General features: G+C 36.2%; 1 protein-coding gene across 1 annotated transcript in view; it reads right to left on the bottom strand.

Annotated features, from left to right (window-relative positions):
• Positions 1-4,835: 4,835 nt before the first annotated feature.
• Positions 4,836-24,122, bottom strand: part of LanA (laminin subunit alpha) — a 1,191,635-nt gene continuing 1,172,348 nt past the window's right edge. The window contains exons 60-61 of the mRNA XM_090391815.1: positions 16,022-16,270; positions 4,836-8,223 (exon numbers count right to left, since the gene is read on the bottom strand). Coding sequence (XP_090247941.1) covers positions 7,958-8,223; positions 16,022-16,270 — 515 coding nt within the window. The 3' untranslated portion in view covers positions 4,836-7,957. The remainder of the gene's footprint in view (positions 8,224-16,021; positions 16,271-24,122) is intronic.

Genomic DNA, 24,122 nt, shown 5'->3' with positions numbered 1-24,122 from the left:
AATGATAAAACAGGCCCTGAATGTCAGACATTCCGCACAACCCATTGTCATCCATCATGGCCCTATATGCAGACAATACAGCATTATTAGTCAGATCTCTTCGGCCACACCTTGTTACTAAAAAGCTTCAAGAAAACCTTCTAAAGTTAGAGAAATGGTTCTCCATATGGAGACAAGTAATTCCCCAAAAGAGCTCAGCCATTCTCTTCACGAAAAGATCAATATCTCCTGCAGGAGACATCTTACTATTCAATACTAAAATCCCTTGCCAGGCAGAAACAAAATATCGTGGTGTCGTGCTCGACAAAAATTAACTTTTAAGCAGCACATCAAGACTACGTGTGCAAAGGCATCTAAAGCCATTGCCCTGATCTATCCCCTAATTAACAGGAACAGCAAGCTAAACATCAGAATCAAATTTTTATACTAGCTGCTGATTCGTCCCATAATCACTTATGCTTCTCCAGCCTGGAGCCATACCTCCAACACTAATATCCTCAAGCTGCAACGTGTGCAAAATAAGTGCTTATGAATGATTCTAAATGCGCCATGGTTCATCAGAACCAAGCAACTTCATCGAGATACAAATATTCCATATATTTTCTCTTTCTTACAATCTTTAGTAACAAAGTTTTTCCTAAAAGAATCCATACATCCCAACAATCTAGTTCAGCAAGCTGTAGCCTACGATGCAACGGATATATTTAAACATAAAAGACCAAAAGCCACTTTAATTTCCTGTAGCGATACATAATCTCCATGCCCGTTCAGGGCGAGCAAACTGCTCACAAAATTTTCCCCTTGCTGTAGCCATAACAGATAGAGGGGAATATGAAAAGCATCTTGCTTCACCCCTAAAGCAATTAATGTCAAATATCAAATAAGGCAACTTGAGGATGCCGAGGATTGTATTCTCATAAGCTCTCAGGTCAACTTACGAAACTTTCATAGTTTTTATAAACTATGAATTCTACAAACTATCAAAGACCTGCTGCCTTTGAAATGTTGGATCTAATATCCACTTTGCCTATGGAATTAAAAATTGTTTATTTCTGGAATTTTCCATTTAATATTTTTAGATGACGAAACTATGAAAGTTTAATAATGAAACTTTTCATATGAAAGTTTATGAAACTTTCATAGTTTCTATATGGTGGATGTTTGAGAATTGAGTAGAAAGCTGCAGTATCTGTAGCCTCATTTCCTTTAATCCCAACATGGCCTGTAATCTAACAGAAACATACACTGAAGTGTAGCTTCCATAACTGAAAGAGATGATGTTAGATGTGAGAGAGCATTGGATGTTTCTGGTGCTCTAGACTTCTTAGCCTGAAGGTGAGTCTGAATATATTATGCACCTTTAGTACAATTTAATGTATTTTAGTGCAAGCATATAGTTCAGCTGTAAAGTTGGGATTTGTGCAGCTATATAATGTTGTCTGAAAAGATAGCAGAGGATTCCAATAGGTCCTTTGATTTTGAATCATCCATGTAGATAGGCACAAAAATCAGAGTATTACATTCTGTGAACTTCAAAGACTTGCTGGTAGGTAGACAACAGAAAGGTGGAAAACTTCAGTAGCTTTCTGAAAGAGAAGCTGTATGCAGGTATGTATGCCCACAATGATAAAAGTGTGTTTATAATGTATGGTCTATGCTATGGACTGCAACCTTTCAAGCTTGATGGAGAGCTTTTATCCACAAACCAAAAGGTTTTATGGCAGTGTATCAAGTGTTTTAAATATTCTGATTGTGAATGAAATAGCCAGCTGGGGTGGTCTGGTAGGAATTTTATTTTTGTTGCATATTACAGAGACAAAGGTGTTGCTGTAGCTGTCTTTCTATAACCCTCATATTACATGAATGAACAGATGATGGTGAAGTCATCCACATAGAGGGCATTACTTACTGTTGGAGGAAGTTGTTCTGTTATTGAGTTGATCTTGATTGCAAAAAGTGTGACAGATAAGAGAACTCTGTGGGACTCCGTTGAAAGTTTATTTTTCATTTGGTTAGAGTATAATAAATTTACTTTAATCCTTTATCCAAGTGTGAGCAAACAAAGTTCGCACCTGAAAGTATCTTCAGGACTGAGGTAAGGTGGTACAACACCAGGGAACTCCTTGCAAAGATGGAGCAAGCTACCAACACTCCTATCTCAGTATCTCCCATAATGCAAAACACATCTCCTTGCAGAAATGTCTAATGTTATGCATTAAGGGAAGGGCCACTACCAAGACTAGTCTCGACCTTTATTGAGGTCTCTTCAGTGGTAGCCAGGCCCGAGTGGAGATACCAGGCAGAAGCATTAGCAGGTCATCTCTACCTATAGGAGTGGTCCAATGGTGTGCCACCCTTTTTTAATAAATTACTCTGGATTTAGAGAAAGATGTTGAAAGTTATTTTTCACTTGGTTATAATAAATTATAGTATAATAAATTTAGTTTAATCCTTTATCCAAGTGTGAGCAAACAAAGTTTGCGCCTGAAAGTATCTTCAGGACTGGGGGTAAGGTGGTACAACACTGGGAAACTTGTTGCAAAGGTGGACCAAGCTATCATTACTCCTATCTCAGTATCTCCCATAATGCAAAACACATCTCCTTGCAGATATGTCTAATGTTATGCATTAAGGGAAGGGCCACAACCCAGGCTAGTTTCGACCTTTCTGAAGATACTTTCAGGTGCAAACTTTGTTTGCTCACACTAAATTTATTATACTGTGCGACTCCCTATTGTTTATATGGTCAGGAGAGGGCAGTTTCCACTCAGACTAGGAAGAATTGGTTAGATAAGGTTTTTGACAAAAAGAGAGAGAGAGATTTCCTTTAAGACTAAAATTATAAAAGTCCTTCAGTATTCCAAATTTACAAGCAATAGCATGGTCTTTTTCCATATAGAAGAGAACTGATACCAGATACTCGCATTCTAGGAAGGCATCTCTTGATGCCTCCAGACAGATTAGATGATCGATAGTAGGATGACATTTTTGCAAGCAAGATTAGATAGTTTTCTAGGGAAAAAAAAAAGTTCTCTCTATTAACTCTTGTCTTGTAAGACAAGTGTTAACCATTTTTTCCAGAATCTTGCACAAACAGCTAATCAGAGTGGGTGGTAGTATTTGGGAATTTTGGATCCTATCGTAGGAAAGGCAGCTATAATTGCTTTTTACCAGGTATCCAGAAATATGCTCCGACAGAAAAATATGTTGTTAAGCAGCAACAGTTGGACAATGCTGACAGATGTTTTATCATCTTCTAATGGATATTGTATGGTCCAACAGAAATTGAATGGCATTTAAGCAAAGCAGCTTTCATTTCTTGTTTTGTGAATGGGACCATAGTATTGTTCAATGAGGCTTGAAGAAAACTGGATTTGTTGTTTTACTGCTTTGCATTTTTGAGCAAGAAACTTGGAAAGAGAGATAGGAAGATGTTGCTGATATTTTTTGCAAAGATCTCCCCAAGTGTTCCAGCAATCACTGTTGGGTCAGCAACTGGGAAACCATTGTGTTGAAGGATAGAGGGCCAGTGGGTGGTATACCTACCCCTCAATTTCTGGATTTTTTCTCAGATATGATGAGCTATGGGACCTCCTAGATGAGTCTTTAACTCCATCGGGTCTTAGGATAATAATAATAATAATAATAATAATAAATATAAGGATGATGTTCCTGGTGTGAACTATGTGACCATCCCTACATATAAGAATTTTCTTTGTGGCAGTATCTTTCATTTTGGAGGAGATCTCTTTTTCTGATATGTCGAGGAGATCCCACTCCGATATTACATTTCTGGAAAAGTTTAAGTTTTGTGGGGGTAATGTAATTGGTATTCTCCTAATTGATGTTGCATGAAGTAGCTTTTCTGATTGTGTCTTCACTGATGCTTCAATAAGCATATCTTCTGAGTGCAGCTTTTTTACAGAATTTGGAGATCGTGCTAATCTTTCCAAACCCTTCTGGAAGAAAGGAAACATTTTTCCAAGAGGACGTTCCCCTGTTGAATGTACTATTAAGAAACATGGTATACTGATCACAGCTTTTTGATGTTTTCTGTTTCCTATTCTGATTTTCAGTTAGTGTTGTTATGGTTTTGTGATAAGGCTGGAGCTTGTTGAGGGGCCCTGATAAACAAGAGGATGAAGTATTCATTCTCAGGAGGATTCTGTTTCAGCACCAGAGCTTCACCCATCATGGAGCCACACATGGATGCCCACTCTCTGGGAAGCAGTGACTATGCTTGCGAGTGAATGCCAAGGCTACTCCAGACGCTATACGGGCACCACAGCAAGCCTAGTGATCTCCTTCCCCATGATTGGACCCTGTCCCCAATCATGGGGAAGGAGACCCACTGCAACATCCTTGACCCTTGCAGGCAAGCCCACCAGTTGATTGATGCTGGCCAGCCATCCAGGACTGCCAACCTTGCTGAAGCAAATGCCAAAGTATTGCGAGACTACCAGGATCCTCATTTCCAGATGTCCACAGGTGGTGCTGCATAGCAAACATGGCAGCAAGGCATTAGATCCCAGTGATGGTCTAGAAGACAGGATAGTAATAAAAACTCAGGAGAAGTAGATTGAAGCACAGCCCAAGAATAAAAATTAAAAGGGTCAGTCCCATCACTGGGAGGTCCCCATGACAACGAACAGCTGCCTCACATGGAGGAGACTGTTGATGTGCAACTAATTTTAATGCATAGGGTTCAGTTTATTCCTACACATCTTTGCTGTTCTTGCCTGATACAGGTTAGTTAAACATTCTGGAGAAGTAAGGAAAATGTAAAGTACAAAAAAATATTATACACCAGAATCATCATTTTTAGTATGTTCTGATTCATAAAAGACAAGTATTTTTATTTTAATTTTTTACTTACAACTGAAGTCCTTCCAAACACTGTACATTTGAGTTTCATGTGATGTGTATAAACCTGTATAGTTTTTTAAGTTTATAAGGTTATTTTATTTTATTTATTTGTTGAGCATTCCATTATGATTATCATTCAATATATCATTAATTAGTTCCATAATCACAACTTTCTAAATCTCATAGTACAGTATATACTTATATACTTGTTAAGGAAATATTAAGAGATTATTGTATTACATTTTTATTACTCACATACTTTTTTTATTATTCAGTCCAATTTAAAGTAGTAGCACAGCAATCTTAAAATTTTAATCTGAAGACATTTGTTTCAGTTAAAACTATTACTCCTATTTTTGACAAGCATATAGTGCATAACATCTCAGTATGAGTTACTTGCAATACATAAATTTTGACATATCATAAAGCTCAGAAGATTTCTGCTGAAGGGTAGAGTACGGAAAGGAGAGTTGTAACAATTCATCCAAAAACTATGTTATATAGCAATCTGAAAATACATTAAGGCTTGTTTTTGTTTGTTTTATATCATACCAAAACAGGTAACTTTAAATACATAATTATGGCAAATGTATAGAGGCTAATACCATGTTGGAGGCTTGAAGTTGCTTGAAAACGCTTCATGTTTGGTCTCTAGAGTAATGTTTTCAGGTTATGTAAAAATAATTGAAAAAAAAAATACTTTAAAAAATTTTAGAAATATAATAAAAAAATCCTTAGCCCACCCACAGTATTAATATGCTAATTTACAACTTTTTACAGGTGGGAATCACATAAAAATCTGGTGTAATTCACATTTAAGATAAATTAATATTCCATATTTCAACCTTTATCATTAATGTTGTCATCAGGAGTGCAGGAATATATACAAAAGGACACAAGCAGGCCCGGCTGGTGGCGTGTGCGAAGTGAAGTGTGCAATATACACAGGCGCCGCAGAAAAAAATGCGCCCTAAAAGATGTCAAAAAATATGAGATAAGAGTTTAAATGCACAACGAATGGTACATATAATTATGAATGTACATCGTCTTCCATTCGGGCCGCTTCAGATCTTCCCAGAAACGAACAAATAAATTTTGAAATTGTATCCTGGACCCAATTATATCACTGTAATTTCTGATTAAAATTTATGAAAATATACCCAAAATAGTTCTTTATTTTTTGATGTATCATAAATCAACTTATGATTAATTGTTGAATTCCATATCCTAATTATAATCGGATTGGATGCATGTGGTCCTGCCCTAAAAGTCAGCTTACTACTGATAACTCATTCTTCTCGACATTCGAGCCTGTTATATTAGCGGGCTGTTAGGGTGGCATTAGCGACACAAAATAATCGGCGAACTCTCGAGTCCAATGCAAAACATTCTTGTAAAATTCTCTTATCTTCGTTGAATCTTCAAAATTAATTTATTTGTTAATGCAAAATTAATGTAAAGAATATCTGAATAAATCTCTTAACTTTATATTACTATTTTATATTATTTTGAAAATTTATATAACTTGAAAAAATTTGTATAAGCAGGACTAATCCACAGGTAACATTATACTGTAAAGCAGTTTTCATTTCCTGTTTTTTTATTCATGCTTTATTCAAAAAAAACTATTTTGGAAAGGTGCTGAACATTAATTGCACACACAAGAAAAATACTATGTGCCGGTCCTGGACACAAGCTATGTTACATTTCACCAATTGCTGACCGTAGCCTGACTGCAATAAAGAAAAAAAATTATATATAGTTGACTCTCACTATAAAAAATCACATGAACCACAGGAATATTTGTAATGGTGGATAGTTTGATATAGCAATTTTTTTTTTTTTATCATAGCATTCTTCCAATGGGGCTTTGGCCTTTCCAGTAGTTTGTTATAGTTGTGTTTGCTGTAATGAAAGTTTGCTGTGATTATAGGATTAAATCAACTGCTATCGACTAGTTCATTGGGTTTAATTACCCAGAATCTTGTTATTTATTATTATTATTATTGTTATTATTAAAGGCTACTCCATGGAGTCCTTAGACTCATCGAGAGAGGCCCTAAACATCATGCTAAGCACTAACCAATGTTTGCACAGAATCGATCATACTTTGCTTTGACCTTATTCATATTCATGGCACCCACAACAGCCTCTGGCAACCTATACCACTCATTCACTATTCTCCAAGCAAAAAACTAGTTCAACACCCTTACTAACTACACTCTTACTCAGTTTCCAAGGATGGCCTCTAGTTCTCCCACTACCAGACCTGTTCTGAAAAATTTCCTCTGTATTATGTAAAAAAATATTCTGTAATTTGTATGTCTCATTCATATCACTCCGTTTGCACCTGTCAACCAATTTCTGTAAACCAAACATCTTCAACCTGTTGTTGTAAGGTTTTTCTTGTAATCAGGTTGCTGAAGAATAATTTCATTACATCACTGGAATCTTATTACCAGCATGCTCCAGTTTTGTAGGTTTTAGTACTTGAAGAATTCCTAGGTAGCAGTGATTTACAATCAAGTAACAGTACTAAAACAGTGCACCTCTAAACTGGAACTAGTAAAGGATAATAAACTTCTAATATTCTGGGTAAAAATGTCCTTCAGCCAACTAAAAATAACATGGTTTTAGTAATTAATCCTCATGAACTCCACCCAGTAACTATTGATGTAATTTTATGCATATAATAGGGTCAGTTAAAGTTGACCAAATTAGTAATGCTGTAGTGAGTTATAATGTAGCTTATGTACTTTTGTCAGTGCATGGGTGTGTACATGTGTACACACATGCACACACACACATGGATTCCAGATGATTACCTTAATATAAAAAGGTCAAAATGCTGAGTAATTAGTTTATTTTATTTTAAATATAAGTTATTACTCCAACATGGTAATAGGGTCCATAATTGTTGCATAATGAATACTGACTGCTGTGTAACAAGGAATGGATTTTGAAACATAAAATTTCTGATGACCAAAAATGAATACTTTTACTGAATAAATGCATTTATTGGATAATTTTTTTTAAATGTTCTTATTAAACACCTGATAAGTCACAATAACAATATTTACAATCATGGGTTTCATATTCTAGGACAAGAATTTAAGGTGATTTGTCCAAAAACTTTAGATTGAGACAAAGACTGGGGACGAGAATCAAGCTCAAGATAGCGCATGCATCCTATAAAATGTCCTGTTGTTTCAACTCCTTTGGTGTGACTAGGATCAGGTATTCCACCAATATATAAAGGATCATTAGTGTCTGTTGCTAATACTCCACCAATACCAATACCAGGATCAACAAAATTGCCATCAACACTTAAGGTCACAACATTGCCATTTTTGATAGCTGAAATTAAACAAAGGTTGCTCATTAAATAATAAGATTATTATTATAAACAAACCAGAGCATGAAATGATATCTTTTAATCTTAGCAATGTGGAACGAATGAACGAACACATGTACGCACGCACGCACACACACACAAGGAAATGTGCTATTTTGGTAGGCTGTGAGTTTTCATTCACTCCTGCCTCCCTATTCTCATTTAATAGAAACTCGCAGTCCATCAAAATATTACACTCCGTGTTACACAAAGGGCAAAAGACTGTAGTAGTAGTAGTAGTAGCACTCCTTGTTAGTAATGTCACATTCTGTTGGAAAAAGGGCAGGAGATTGTTAGTATTAGCAGCATAAGGAGAGAAAGTGTCAGTTTGAAAGAAAGCATGCAAATGATAATATAAAAGAGAGCGAAACAGATGGAATAAATTGCAAAAGAATAGAAGAGTAAACAGAAGACAGTATTTGAGAGTTGAGTTCATAAGGATGAAAATAAAGATGATGCATGTGCAGAATGAAATTAAAAGATTGGTAGAAAAAAACTCCAATATCATGGTATCTGTGAATCCCTACTCAGATACGGTATATATGCAAAAGAATCAAATGAACAAATAGATGCTTGATTATTAAAAGTATGGTGAATGAGAGTCACAAGATTTATTTTTCCAAGGGGAAGCAGGGTGATTGATGCTTCAGATAATAGGATTAAATAAGTAAGAGAGTTAATGGTAGTTTTAGGAACACAAGATATGGTTGAATAGTAGGAGAATTTGAGAATGGATATCGGCAGATTACTAAGGAGAATGAAAGACAACAGCATGGCAGGAAAGGTAGTGAGTATGTTATTATTATTATGTATTCAAAAATCTAGAAAAAAATAACACACACCAGACTACAAAAGTACAACATCATCTCACAAAACCAGTACGGCTTTCAGAAAACAAAAAGCACCAGCACTTTATTAGAAAATATCACCAATGCGATAAACAAAGCTCTAGACAAAAACAAGTTATGTTGCCTTATACTGCTTGACTTAACCAAAGCAATTGATACACTTGAACATGACATACTACTCATCAAACTATACTCAATAGGTATAAGAGGAACACTGCATACCTGGTTAAGGAACTATCTCTCAAACAGAACAAAAGTAAAAAATGGGTACGTGTCACAGCCGTGGTATACAAATAAAACACAGTGTCCCTCAAGGTGCCATATTATCACTTACTCTGTTCAACATATACATTAATGATGTTCATAACTTGGCCATAAGAAGTCAAATATTTCAGTACGCAGATGACACTGCACTACTAGCAATCCACACAGACATCAACATGGTTCTCTCCAAAGCACAACAAGACCTAAATGAAATCACAACATACTGCTACCAAAACGCAATTGTAATCAACAGCACCAAAACACAGATGTTAATAATACACAACCCGAGAATCATTTGCCTCGCACCACTATCAATACACTGTCACACACCACTGCATTAACAACAAAAAAAAACATGCCAATGTCCCGAAATCAAACCTGTAACACATGCAAAATACCTTGGTCTTTACATAGATTGTCACCTTAAATGGACAAAACATATAGAATATCTACATACCAAACTCTGCATCATCGCAGCGAAGTAAAATCTCTTCCAAGTAAAAGACATTATTCCATCTAACTTAAAAAAAACTCCAATATCATGGTATCTGCAAATCCCTACTCAGATACCGTATAATAGTCTATAATACGGTATAATATACTAACAAAGTTAATATACCATTAACACTAATATACACATCACAAATCACCAGCATCCAATGCCTACATCCCATGAGCCTGAAGTATCTTCAGGCTCAGGTGCAAACTTTGTTTGCTTACACTTGGATAAAGGATTACACTAAATATATAATTTATAATCTAACCAAGTGAAAAATCTTCCAATATCATGAAAAGCTGTAGTGTAGAAAGTAAGGCAGAGTAGGACTGATAGTGAATGAGCAGGAAGTATATGAAGAATTAAATAAACTTGATATTAATAAAGTAAGTAGGACTTGACATTATATATTGGCGTGTGTCTTGAAGAAATGTTCTTTGCAGGTGATGGCACCTACGGTACATCTGGTTAACATGAGTCTTGCAGCAGAGCGAGTCCCAAAAAAAGAAAAAAAAGACTGAAGCTACAAATTACAGGCTGATCTGCCTGGAATTGTTGTTAAGGTGTTAGAGAAGTTGGTGAGGACTAGGATTCAGAAATGGGTTTATAATAACAGTATTCTTTATGATGGTCAACATGGATTTGTTGGGGGAGGGGAGGGAAGATCATGCATTAGCAATCTGCTTATGTACTGCAACAAGATGATGAATTCACTGGATAAAGGAGATGCATAATATACAGTGATATACTTTGATTTTACACAGGCCTTTGATACACTTCCACATGACAAGCTGGTAGCTAAATTGCAACAGGTAGGATTAGATAACAGACTAGTGAGATAGCCGACTGGCTGTCAGATAGGTATCAGCAGGTTGTGTATGCAGGGGCAGTATTGAAAAAGAGGAGAGTCACTAGTAGAGTGCCTCTAGGATCTGTTTTGGGATCATTACTGTTTAACTTGCATGTTAATAATTTTGGAACCTGCATAGCCGGAGCTATTCAGCTGTTTGCTGATGATGAAAATTTGGGAAGAACTAGGAGATGCAAAGCAGATGTTGTGAACTTGCAGGAGGATCTCAACAGACTGCCAGTGGACAAGTGAGGAGATTTCAGTTTAACATTGCAAAGTGTAAGGTCTAGAAATTTGGTAAGCATGATTGGAATGCAGAATATAAAATTAATATGGAATTTAGAAGGAGGTGGAAGAAATGAGAGATTTAGGAGTGATGGTGGACAGAGATCTGAAGTACGGGTGTCACATTGCGAAAATTGTAAGAACATCACAACAGATTATGGTAATAATGAGGAGGACATTGACATTATACAGAGATTTTTCACAAAGTAAAGGGAGACAAAGATAGAACAAGAGCTCATCCCTGGGAGCTGTATTAGGAAGGCATGAGCAGGGGGAGTGAGAAGCAAAATCTTTCCAGAGAGAGAGAGAGAGAGAGAGAGAGAAAGAGAGAGAGAGAGAGAGAGAGAGAGAGGGAGGGAGAGAGAGTGACTGGTGAGTGGAATGCATTGCCTGAAAGTGTGGTGAGTACAGAAACTGTGAATAGGTTTAAGGCCCAGTTCTATGATCTTTTCTTTCGCATGAGAAAGTATGGTCCTCATACAATGAGCCCTTTGAATCCATGGAAGTCAGATGTTAATAATAATAATAATAATTAATTGAATCTGAATAGAATATATTAAAGATACGAAGAAATTATATACTTGGTTTAATCCTTTATCCAAGTTTAAACAAAAAAAGTTTGCGTCTGAAATATAATCAGCACTAGGGCAACTCGTATATGAAAGCTAATGACTTCACATCACTTGCCTTAGTATCCGATAATGCAAAGTACATATCTTTATTGGTATGTATAATGCCATGCATTATGGGAAGGTTCACTACCCAGACCAGTTTCAACCTTTATTGAGGTCTCTTCAGTGGGAGCCAGGCCCAGAAGTGGAGATACCAAGCAGAAGCAATGGCGAGGTCATCTTTACCTATAGGAGCCAAAAGGTGTGCCACCTTTTTATTAAATTACTCTGGATTTAGAGAAAGATGTTGAAAGTTTATTTTTCACTTGGTTAGACTATAATAAATTTAGTTTAATCCTTTATCCAAGTGTGAGCAAACAAAGTTTGCGCCTGAAAGTATCTTCAGGACTGGGGTAAGGTGGTACAACACCGGGAAACTCGTTGCAAAGGTGGAGCAAGTTAACATCACTCCTATCTCAGTATCTCCCATAATGCAAAACACATCTCCTTGCGGATAATGTACAATGTTATGCATTAAGGGAAGAGCCACTACCCAGACTAGTTTTGACCTTTATTGAGGTCTCTTCAGTGGCAGCCAGGCCCAGTAGTCTAGGTAGTGGCTCTTCCCTTAATGCATAACATTATACATATCCGCAAGGAGATGTGTTTTGCATTATGGAAGATACTGAGATAAGAGTGATGTTAGCTTGGTCCACCTTTGCTACAAGTTGCCCGGATGTATTACCTTACCCCAGTCCTGAAGATATTTTCAGGTGCAAACTTTGTTTGCTCACACTTGGATAAAGGATTAAACTAAATTTATCATAGTCTAACCAAGTGAAAAATAAACTCATCTTTCTCTAAATCCAGAGTAATCTAATAAACAGCAACTTTTGGCAACTCCTATAGGTAAATTTTTACCTATAGGTAAAAAAATAAGCACATTTCTTCAAAACACATGGTGTTTTGAAGAAATGTGCCATGGAGTTGACATCTCCCTTGGCATACTTATTTAGTATGAGGCTTACATTGTGTCAAGTTCCAAAGGATTGGAAGGAAGGTAAGACTGTACTGCTTCATAAGGGAGATAGGGAGATGACAGAACTGAAGTTTCAAATTATATGCCAGTCTGTGTGTCAGGTGTTCTGGATAAAGTGCTGGAGAGATTAGAGAAGACCAGGATCCAGAATTCCATTGACAACAGTGGTATTCTGTTTAGGACAACAAGATTACATGATCACCACAGTAATAAAATTTAATGAAAGTACAAATATTTCGTACTAAAAATAATAGTACATCATCAGTGTGTGGAAACAACAAGCAAATCAAAGAACAAGAATACACAGTACATAAAATAATAGGTTTACCACTTAAAAACAGTTGCCATGTGCTGGAACTTAATACTAATAAATAATGTTAAAACATTTTTGGACATTTACATAAAATGAGAATCTCCCAAATTTTTGAGAGAGAGAGAGAGAGAATCTTTTCAATTCAGATTAGTCAAAATTTCAGGTAAAAGTGCTTCACAACTTTCTTTGAAAAAGCCTATATATTTAAAACTGTTTCTATGGAGTAGATGAGCTTCATCCCATAGGATGCTGTGTTTAGTACCATGCTGTGCCAGACTACACTTTTGAGGTTTCATGTATTCAATGTAGTAATGTGCACTAATTCTTCTTTCCACAGAACGCCTGTCTTCCTAAAGTATATCAAATTACATTTGCAAGGGAGCTGGTAATCATCAACTAATGATAGAGGCAACAGTTTGTCTTTTGAAGATGGTAACAGATGAGAAATTCTGTTGATAGAAATATATGTAAGATTAAGGTCAAATGTCTTCAAAATTCTACCAATAGATTGAGAGATACTAGAAATATAAGGGATTGGAATCCTGCAGTCTGTTGAAAAATCCTTAGTTGTTGGAATTTAGATGTCAGTTATCTGTTGGATTTGATGAGGGTTTTAATCATTTAATTTCATGAAAGTTTTGACAGTGAGAAGTTCTTGTGTAAGCTTGAGGGAGAGGACACATTATTGCATAGAAATATATTTAAATATGAATACTTTTTCAAAGAAAGTTGTGAAACCCTTTTACATTGGCCTAATCTGAATCAGAATGATTGTTTCTCTTCCCCAGAAGTTTGGGAGATTCTAATTTTATGCAAACACCAAAAATAGTTTTAATAAACAAGTGTAGGTCAGGGTAGAACCAGAGGGCATCCCTGGAAACTGTATAAAGAGGGTGTGAGTAGGGGAGTGAGAGGCAGGTTTTTTTCGTGCAGATTTGTGAATGATAAGAATGCCTTGCCTGAGAGTATGGTGTCTGCAAGGAGTTTGAGTGTGTTTAAGACACGGTATGATGAGATGTGTGTGTGTGTGTGTGTGTGTGTGTGTGTGTGTGTGTGTGTGTGTGTGTGTGTGTGTGTGTGTGTGTGTGTGTGATAAAAGGACCTCCCAGATGAGTCTTTGACTCAATGAAGTCTTGGGGTAATAATAATAATAATAATATTTATCAATATTAAAATTAATTTAATTCGTAAACAGATTGTTGTATGTACCTTGCATTCCGGTCTTTGCTTGCTGTTTCCACATACTGATGATGTATTGTTATTTTTAGTATGAAAAAATTTGTACATCAATTAAAGTTTATTATTGTGGTTATCATGACATTTTGTGGTTTTATAGTTATGCCACGGGTATCCTTAAAGATTAATGGTATTCTCTTTGATGGACAGCACCAATTTGCTAAAGGAGGATCATGTTTTACTTATTACAATAAGTGTACAAGTGAATTTCATAGAAACAATGGAGATGGACACACAGTAGTATACTTAGATTTTACAAACACTTTTGATAGATTGCTATGTGATGATAATAACTGCCAGTTGATAGTGAAACTAGAAGATATGGGGTTGGATATTAGATTAGTGCAGTAGATTGGAAATTTGCTGTCTGATAAGTATCAGCAGATTGTGTATGGGGGAACAATATTCCAGAAGAGAAAGTCACTAGTGGTGTGCCTCAAAGGTCTGTTTTAGGAGTCACTGCTGTTTATCCTGTTTGTTAATGATATTGGGAAAGGTTTGAATGGGGATATTCAGCTGTTTGCAGAAAATGCAATGTTGGGAAGAACTGTGAGGAGTAGATCAGATGTTGTGGCTAGGGATATATAGTGGAGGAGACTGGAGCCTTGATTTCTGGGTAAGACAAATTTGAAGAAAGAGGTTTAGACTTGAAAAGTATTTGTTCGATTAGGAACAGAAGCTGGTTAGTGATATGTGAAGAAATATCACGTAGCACTTTGAAAACAACCAGAAAAAAGCCCATCACTGGAATGACTTTTGGTACTAACATAAAATCTTTAGAAAGCACATTTAATTCCTCAGTAGAAAGAGGCCATACTGAAATATTAATAGCTGTCTTTTGAGCATCTTCAGTGGATGAAAAAAAGGTTAGCAACATCTGAAGAATCTTTTCCTTCTGAAGACTAAACTGAACTTTTGTATAAGCTTTTCCTGCATAGTGGCAAATATTCTGTCTGCAGAAACAGCAGAAATATGCTCAACTATTTCAAATGAATCTGGGGACAGAGGCACAACTAGTTCATCATGAGTATATTTAATTTTGTTATTTAATAAGGCTAAGCAATTTATGGCCTTGGACAGCTGTAGGATAAGTAGAATGAGTAACACAGGCAATAGAGCTTGAGGCTATCTGGTGTGAGATAATGGCTAATTAGACAGGTAAAGGAAAACATTACTGGAAGATGAATAAGGGTGTGGTCAGTAAGCATGAGATCCAGGTTCTTCTAACAAAATGTATGGAATGGACTACCAGTAGATGTGTATTTGAAGGATATGATAGTGATCTAAATGTGGCCCTTTCCTCGATGAGTCCTTGAATTCCCTCTGAAGAAGACCACTTGATAATAATTTTAGGCACTCATTCAGCCAAAGTTTGGTCTATAAACTATTCCCTCTATGGATATACATATTTGTTCTTCAGTAGTGATTGGAGGAATGGTGAGGAGATTTCTTTTCATGGCAGCATATCTCACAGTCTTAACTAAAAATATGACCACCAATGTCATATCAGTTTGAAAGCCATTTGGTTATAAGTAACATTTATATCATCGCAAAGTCAGATAAGAAAGTTTATACCAAAATGTTTAAATGTGAAATAAAATGTACATAGTTATTCTAAATTATTCTATTGGACATATTTTGTATTCAAGACAAGCTTATTTGAAACAATGGAAAAAAAAACATATTCCAATATTTATTATTTTAGGAAACTTTAGAATAGAACAAATATATATTTCAAGACTTAAATTTAAAAATAAATATTATTATTTACCACTGCTATACAATATTAGCAAGTTTTAATAAATAGAAGTATTTTTACCTTGAATGGTATGCCAATTGCCATCACAGAGGTAGTGATCAATTTGAGGGGTATATGAAGCGGTTATATTGCCAGCACCATTATCTACAGTAAAGATTACTCTTCCTTGTACCATTTGTAACACAAGATAGTCTTTGAATTCCTTTCTTGCTCTACTTTTATGGTGTACTGCCATTAGGACACCTGATAAATTACGAGGCTTTACATCAAGTGTAATGGATACTCTTTCTCCTACTCTGTAATGATCATCTAGAAGTGAAACAGATTTTTTAAATAAAAATTTTACTTAGCAGTAAGAAAGTACCTGTAAAAAGCAGAATAATATCTATCAAATCTGGCCTTTTTAATTTATGAATAATAAAGTACTCTTGTGAAACTTATGAAGAGAACTCAGGTTGGAAGGCATTGAAATGGCAACTAGGGAAGAGCAGAGGAACTTCCAATTATTATTATTATTATTATTATGGGTATCTCCATGGAGTCAGTAGTCTCATGATGGGAGACCCAAACTATCAAAACAATATCTATCATACCTCTTCTTGAATTCATTTAGACGAAGAACTCGCAACTGAGTCAGGCAATGCATTCCACTCATTCACCACCCTCCAGGCAAAAAATCTAGTTCTCACATCCTTGTTAAACACACTCTTCCTTACTTTCCAGGGATGACCTCTTGTTCTTCCATCACTATCAAACAGCTGAAATATTTCCCCTGCATCAATCTTATAAAAACCCTTTAGTAATTTAAATGTTTCTACTGTGTTTCCCCAAAAATAAGACTGGGTCTTATATTAATTTTTGCTCCAAGAGAAGCATTAGGGCTTATTTTCAGGGGATGTCTTATTTTTTCATGTACAACATGTACATTAAATATGTCTGTTACAACACACGACATATTGAATTATGAAGATTCATATTAGATGCAACCACGTCCGTTCGTTTTCAAGTGCGCACATTATTCATGCGTTATGTTTGTACTCTGATTGGTCATTCGGCAATAAGTCTCGAGTTCATCTGTTTACATAGGCATTTACCTCTCGTCCAAAGGCTTGGGTATTTACAAATACTTAATTATAATTTATATTATCGTTGAAAGTTTATTTAAGTTAAGGGATATTACATCCCATATTGTTTCATAGCTGAATAAGAAACTCAAAGAGTTTCATGTCGAATACAGAAACTATATAAAGTTCGGCGAGTCCAAGCGTAAGCAAATACCTGGATAATGTTACAACTGACCCTTTAGGGAGCGCAACACTGAGGCAATTCATGGTAAGGGTGGAGCAAGCTCCGATCACTATTCTTGATATTTCCCCATAATGTGAAACCCAGCTCCTAGGAGCTGTATTACTGTTTTACATTATGAGTGAGAGAAGGTCACTACCCAGACAGGTTTCAACCTTTATTGAGGTCTCATCAGTGAGTAGGTAGACCTAGAAATACCAAGTTTGTAGCAAACAGAACTTACATATACCCTACTAAGAGAATTGCCAAGAAGGTGTCCTAATAAATTATTAATTATATGAAGAGCCAAAGGCTTCAATTCAGCGACATATAAACTTATTTCAGTTAAGGGATATTGCATCCCATATTGTTTCATAGCCGAATATAGAAACTATATAAAGTTCGGCGAGTCCAAGCATAAGCAAATACCTGGATAGTGTTACAACTGACCCTTTAGAGAGAGTTGAAAGTTTATTTTTCACTTGGTTAGACTATAATAAATTTAGTTTAATCCTTTATCCAAGTGTTAGCAAACAAAGTTTGCGCCTGAAAGTATCTTCAGGACTGGGGTAAACAACACCCTGGGTAGTGGTCCTTCCCTTAATGCATAACATTATACATATCTGCAAGGAGATGTGTTTTGCATTATGGGAGATACTGAGATAGAAGTGACGTTAGCTTGCTCCACCTTTGCAACGAGTTTCCCGGTGTTGTACCACCTTACCCTAGTCCTGAAGATACTTTCAGGTGCAAACTTTGTTTGCTCACAACATCTTTCTCTAAATCCAGAGTAATTTAATAAAAAGGTGGCACACCGTTTGGCAACTCCTATAGGTGGAGATGACCTTGCTAATGCTTCTGCCTGGTATCTCCACTTGAGCCTCGCTCCCACTGAAGAGTCCTCAATAAAGGTCGAAACTAGTCTGGGTAGTGGCCCTTCCCTTAATGCATAACATTATACATATCCGTAAGGAGATGTGTTTTGCATAATGGGAGATACTGAAATAGGAGTGCTGTTAGCTTGCTCCACCTTTGCAACGAGTTTCCCGGTGTTGTACCACCTTACCCCAGTCCTGAAGATACTTTCAGGCGCAAACTTTGTTTGCTCACACTTGGATAAAGGATTAAACTAAATTTATTATAATTTTATGATTCAATACGTCCATCATGTGTTGCAATGGACGTACTAAATGCATCCGTCTGGCTGACAATCTTAACTGGGGCTTATTTTAGGGGTACAGCTTATATTACGAGCATCCTGAAAAATCATGCCAGGGCTTATTTTCGGGGAAATATGTTATCGTATCCCTTCTTCTCTACCTATCAACCAACTACTGCAATCTTCAAACTCTCAATTTATCAATGTAGGGAGCATTTTTTACATCACTTACCAACTTAGTCACTCTCCTCTGAACCCTCTCCACAACCTCCTCATCCAATCCAGGTGACCAGACTTGAGCACAGTAATCCAAATGTGGAAGTATCAATGCCTTATAAAGTGGAATAATAACCTCTTTATCTCTGGATGTTAGTGTGTTCTTCAATAACCAAGTAATCCTATGTGCAATCTTGGGCACTTTAGCAATGTGCCCTCTGAACTTCATCTCCCTATCCACCAAACACCCCCAAGTCCCTAGCCCCATCAATCTCTTGGAGTACTGTTCCATCAATGTAGTACACAGCTGGTAATCTTTTAATCACTAAATGCATAAGTTTATACTTTTCCACATTGAACTGACATCCATTTCCTTTTGCTCATTTTGCCAGCTTATTTAAATCATCCTGCAAACACTCAACATCAGCTTGATTTTTTATTGCGCTACCCAACTTTGTATCATCAACAAACAACTGAATATCTCCATTCAAGCCATTTCCTATATCATTTATGTACAAATTAAACAATAACGGCCCAAGCACAGAACCCTTAGGCACACCCTGGTCACCTGCCTCATCTTGGACTCTGCTCCTCCATACACCGCTTTCTGGTATCTCTCAGCCATTCTCTTATCCATATCACCAGTTTGATATCCGTCCTCATCTGCTCTAATTTGTGCAGCAGTATTCCATGGGGGGTGTCCTGTCAAAAGCCTTAGCAAAATTTAGGAGTATCACTGTGTACCCATTTCCCTTGTCCAACTCAGATGTCATTCTATTATAAAAAAGTTAATAAATTGCTAAGGCAGGATCGACCTTTAACAAAAGTATGTTGGCCCCTATAGAGTATCATATTCTGATCGACCCGTCCTTGAATTCTGTCTTTAACCAACTTTTCCAATACTTTTACCACCACTCCCGAGATGGTGATTGGTCTGTAATTAACTACCGCAATTTTAGAGCCACCTTTATGCAAAGGAACTACTTTGCCTTCCTTCCACTCTGTAGGACCATACCGGAGTTCAAATTTAAGTTAAATAATCAAGTAAGAGGAGTTGACAATTCCTTTGCACATTCATGCAACATGAGCTGATATTCCATCTAAACCTACAGCAGTATTTACATTTAAATTTTGCAATATACTAAGTACCTCTGATTTCTTAACTTCAATTCTCACATTAGTCATTGCTACAGGTACAGAGATGTCCTCACTTGGGTGACAGACCTTTGAAAAGTGATCACTCAGTAACTCTACTATTACATCAGAATTGGTCACCTCAATATCACCAGCACCCACTAAGGTTATCCTTCCAAAGTCATTCTTGCTTTTATTTGTCACATAGCAGAAGAACTCTTTGGGATCACCCTTGATCTCCTTGGCTAAGGTCTTCTCATAATCTGATCTAACGCCTACCTTGTTTGTCTTCCTTACCATGGGAATACATTCGGATATTGCCTTAATCAGATATCCGCTGATTATATCCCATGTGTGGCTAACATCTTTTCTCTGCAATATGTTCTGCCATGGAACGGCTGTAAGCTCACTCAGAAGCTTGTTATAATTACCTAACCTGTAATTCGATATATACCCCTTTTGCAACCTCCCAAGTCAATATCACATGTATTGACTTGCGAGGTTGCATCGCTCTCACATCGCTCTCACCAATTGGAGGTAACGAGGACACCTTACTTATGCATATGTCCTCTGAGCCAATGACCAGGTCCAACACTCTCACACCACGAGTCCCTTCAGTTATGTGCTGTTTCAAGTAATTATCTCTTAGGAAGTTCAACTTCTGATAGAGTTGATTGCATAAGAAAACCTTCTGCTTTATTGATTTACATAAAATAGGAACATGGAATGTAAGAAGCATGTATCAAGGAAAACTAGTACTAATAAAGAAAGAAATGAGAAGAACTCGAGTTAAGATTTTAGGAAACAGTTCACTGCTTCCTAAAATATGATGGATAGGAATGGGTCACTTTGATACTGATGATTTCGTGATGTATTACTGTGGACATGAAACCTTCAAGAAAATGGAGTAGCATTCATAATTAGAAGAGAATACAGAAAATACATTTTGGATTACAACCCCCTGTCCAATAGAATAATTCTAATCAGAATAAAGGCATATTCGGTGAATTTCACAATCATACAGGTGTATGCATCCACTACAGATTCAAGTGAGGTTGAAGAATTTTACAGCAGTATGCAAAAAATAGTATACAGTACTGATAAAACAGGTTTTCTCTTGATATTAGGTGACTGAAATGCAAAAGTGGGAGAAAAAGAAGAATGAGGCATCACTGGAAAATTTGGTTTAGGACTGAAGAATTAAGCAGGAGAAAGGGATGTTGGAGTTTTGTGTTGAGAACAATTGCTTTATTGCCACCACTTGCTTTTAACAACATAAAAGAAGACTGTACACCTGGACTTCACCTAATGGTGAATACAGAAATCAGATGGATTATATTGTTGCCAGCAGGAGGTGGATAAGTGCTATCCAAGCAAGCAAATCCTACCTGGTTAAATTGAAATTAAGGGCTAAGAAGAAACAAAAGGACAGTATCAGATTTTATTTAAATTATATGAAACATTTAAAATAGAAGTTGGAAAGAAATTAAAAAGTTTGGAGAAGACAGGAAGAGAATTAGAAGAACTGTGGGAAGAAACAAAATGTACAATCATAGAAGCAGCAAAGACTCTTAAGTAAAGCAACAAGAAAGAAAGATTGTAAATGGTTGTCAGAAGAAGCTATTCAAATAACAGAGGAAAGAAGAAAAATGAAACTTCAGAGAAAGAAAGAAAGGGTTAAACAAAGGGTTAAGTGCAGATTTCCAGAGACAGGCTAGGAAAGATAAGAAAAAAACATCTAAACAAAAGGAGCAAGGAAATTGAAGAAAGTATTACAGGTAGATCAAGAGATCTGTTTAGAAAAATAAATGATGTTACGGGGAAGTTTATCCCTAGATTAGGAGTTGTAAAAATTAATTTGGGAAAATGTCTGATGGAAGAAGAAGCAGTGAAAAAAAAAAGATGGAAAGAGTATGTAGAGGATTTGTACAAGAAAGATAACTGAAAATGAATGTGAAGGAGAATTTGTTGAGGAACCCATGATAATGAAAAGCAAAGTGATATCAGCAATGGAACAGCTGCCAAAAGGAAAAGCTCCTGGAGCTGATGGAGTGTCAGTGGAATTATTGAGAGCAGCTGGGAATGAAGTAGTGAATATTTTGACTGAAATTTGTCAACAGGTTTGGAAGAAATTATATTGGCCTAGAGATTGGAAAACACCAGTATTCATCCCAATTCCAAAGAAAGAATAAATAAATAAAATAATAATAAAATCAAATCCCAGAGATTGTGAGAATTATGAAATCATAGTTTTAATTTCCCATACAAGTAAAGTTATGCTGAAAGTGACCCAAAAAAGGCTGGAGCCATATGTGAATAGAGAAATGCTACAAAAACAGGTACACTTTAGGAGAAGTAGAGGAATAGCAAATAGCAAACACGAGATGGATTATAGAAAGAACAAGAGAATTTCAGAAGGAAGTATTCATGTGTTTTATTGATTATAAGAAAGCTTTTGATTGTGTAGATCACAACAGACTGTGGATTATAATGAGATCAACAGGAATACCATAGCATTTAATTCTCTTGATAAGAGAGCTATATGACAACCAAGAAGCTTCAGTAAAAACAGCCTTTGGAGAAACAGTTAGTGTTCAAGTGATAAAAGGATGCGACAGGGTTGTATATTATCACATTATCTTTTTAATATTTATAGTGAATATATTATGAGAATTGTTAACTTAGACAAAGATCCAGATGGAATTAAGATTGGTGGCAGAAAAAAAATAATTTAAAATATGCAGATGATACAATCCTCATAGCAAAAGGAAGATCTGGAGCAGTTGATTCTATTGGTTAAGAGGGAAATGAACAAAGTCGGGCTTAATTTAAACATCAGCAAAACAAAAGTGATGGCTTTTGGCAATTTGAATGAACTTAGAATAGAGGAAGATAAAATAAAATTGTTGAAACTGGGGTTGAAATCATTGATTTACTGGGGTCCAGAATCAGAAATGATGGTAAATGTGAAGATGAAATTAAAAGAAGGATAATCATGGGAAAAAAAGATATGTTAAACCTAACAAAATTTATGAAAGGTAGAGGTGTGAGTAAAAAAAATAAAATAAAAAAATAGAGGTGTGAGTAAAAAAAAAAAAAAAATAGAGGTGAAAGATCACAAAAGTTAAAGCTGTCAAAGCAATGGTATTTCTAGTAGTGAAGTAGTGTGAAAGCTGGAATATTAAGAACAAAGACAGAAAGTGAAATGATTCATTTGAATTATGGGTGTGTAAGAGACTATTAAGAATCCCATGGACTGCAAGAATAACCAATAAGAAGTTTTAAAGGAGCATAAAGACAGAATGCTCCTTGAAGGTGATAATCACTAAACAGAAGTTGATGAACTTTGGGCATATTATGTGAGCTGATGAATCATTGGAAAAGGCAGTTATGTTGGGGAATTTAAGGGAATGAGAAGAAGAGGAAGACCACAAGAGTTGGATGGACAACATAAAAGAACTTATCAACTTGAACTTACAATTGATGAAAGAAAGAACAAGAGGTTAGTACAGTGTGGGCCCACCCTTTGCTTCTATGACAGCTCTAACTCTTCTGGGGAGACTGTTATTATTATTATTATTATTATTATTATTATTATTTCGGGAAACTCCAAGGAGTCCTTAGACTCATCGAGGGAGGCCCTAAACATCATATCAAGAACAACTATTCGGCATTTCCACAGTATTTATCATGCTTTGCTTTGAACTCATTTACAGTCATGGCACCCACAACAAACTCTGGCAGCTTATTCCACTCATTTGCCACTCTCCAAGTAAAAAACCAGTTCTAATATCCTTGATGACTACACTCTTGCTCAGTTTATATGGATGGCTCCTAGTTTTCCCATCACCAGACCTGTTCTGAAAAATTTCCTCTGAATTAATCTTGTAAACCCTTCAGTAATTTGAATGTCTCAATCATATCATCCCTTTTCCGCCTATCAACCAATTTCTGTAATCCACAGATCTTCAACCTGCTCTCGTAAGGTTCATTCCATAGACCAGCTTTCATCTTGGTCACTCGCCTCTTGATCCTCTCTACCTCCTAACCATCAAGAAGAAACCCAGGGGTCCAGATCTGGACACAGTAGTCAAGATGGGGGTCTTATCAAGACATGATAAAGAGAAACAATAAATTGCTTATCTCTGCTCATGAAAGTATTCTTCAGTAACCGGGTAATCTGATGAGCTGATTTAGCCACTTTTGCTATATGCCCCTAAACTCCAACTCCCTATCCATCAACACTCCCAAATCTCTGGCTTCATCAATCTCCTGGAGTACAGTTCCACCAATGTGGCACACTGCTGCTAAATTTTTCACCCAAAAAATGCATAATTTTGCACTTTGCTACATTAAACTGATATCCAT

Source organism: Typopeltis vanoorti, chromosome 4 (assembly GCF_054136105.1).
Source record: "Typopeltis vanoorti isolate ZY-2024b chromosome 4, IOZ_Tvanoo_1.0, whole genome shotgun sequence".
Taxonomy (NCBI): domain Eukaryota; kingdom Metazoa; phylum Arthropoda; class Arachnida; order Uropygi; family Thelyphonidae; genus Typopeltis; species Typopeltis vanoorti.
The sequence above is the reverse complement of the archived record's forward strand: the minus strand, read 5'-3'. Positions and strand labels throughout refer to the sequence as shown.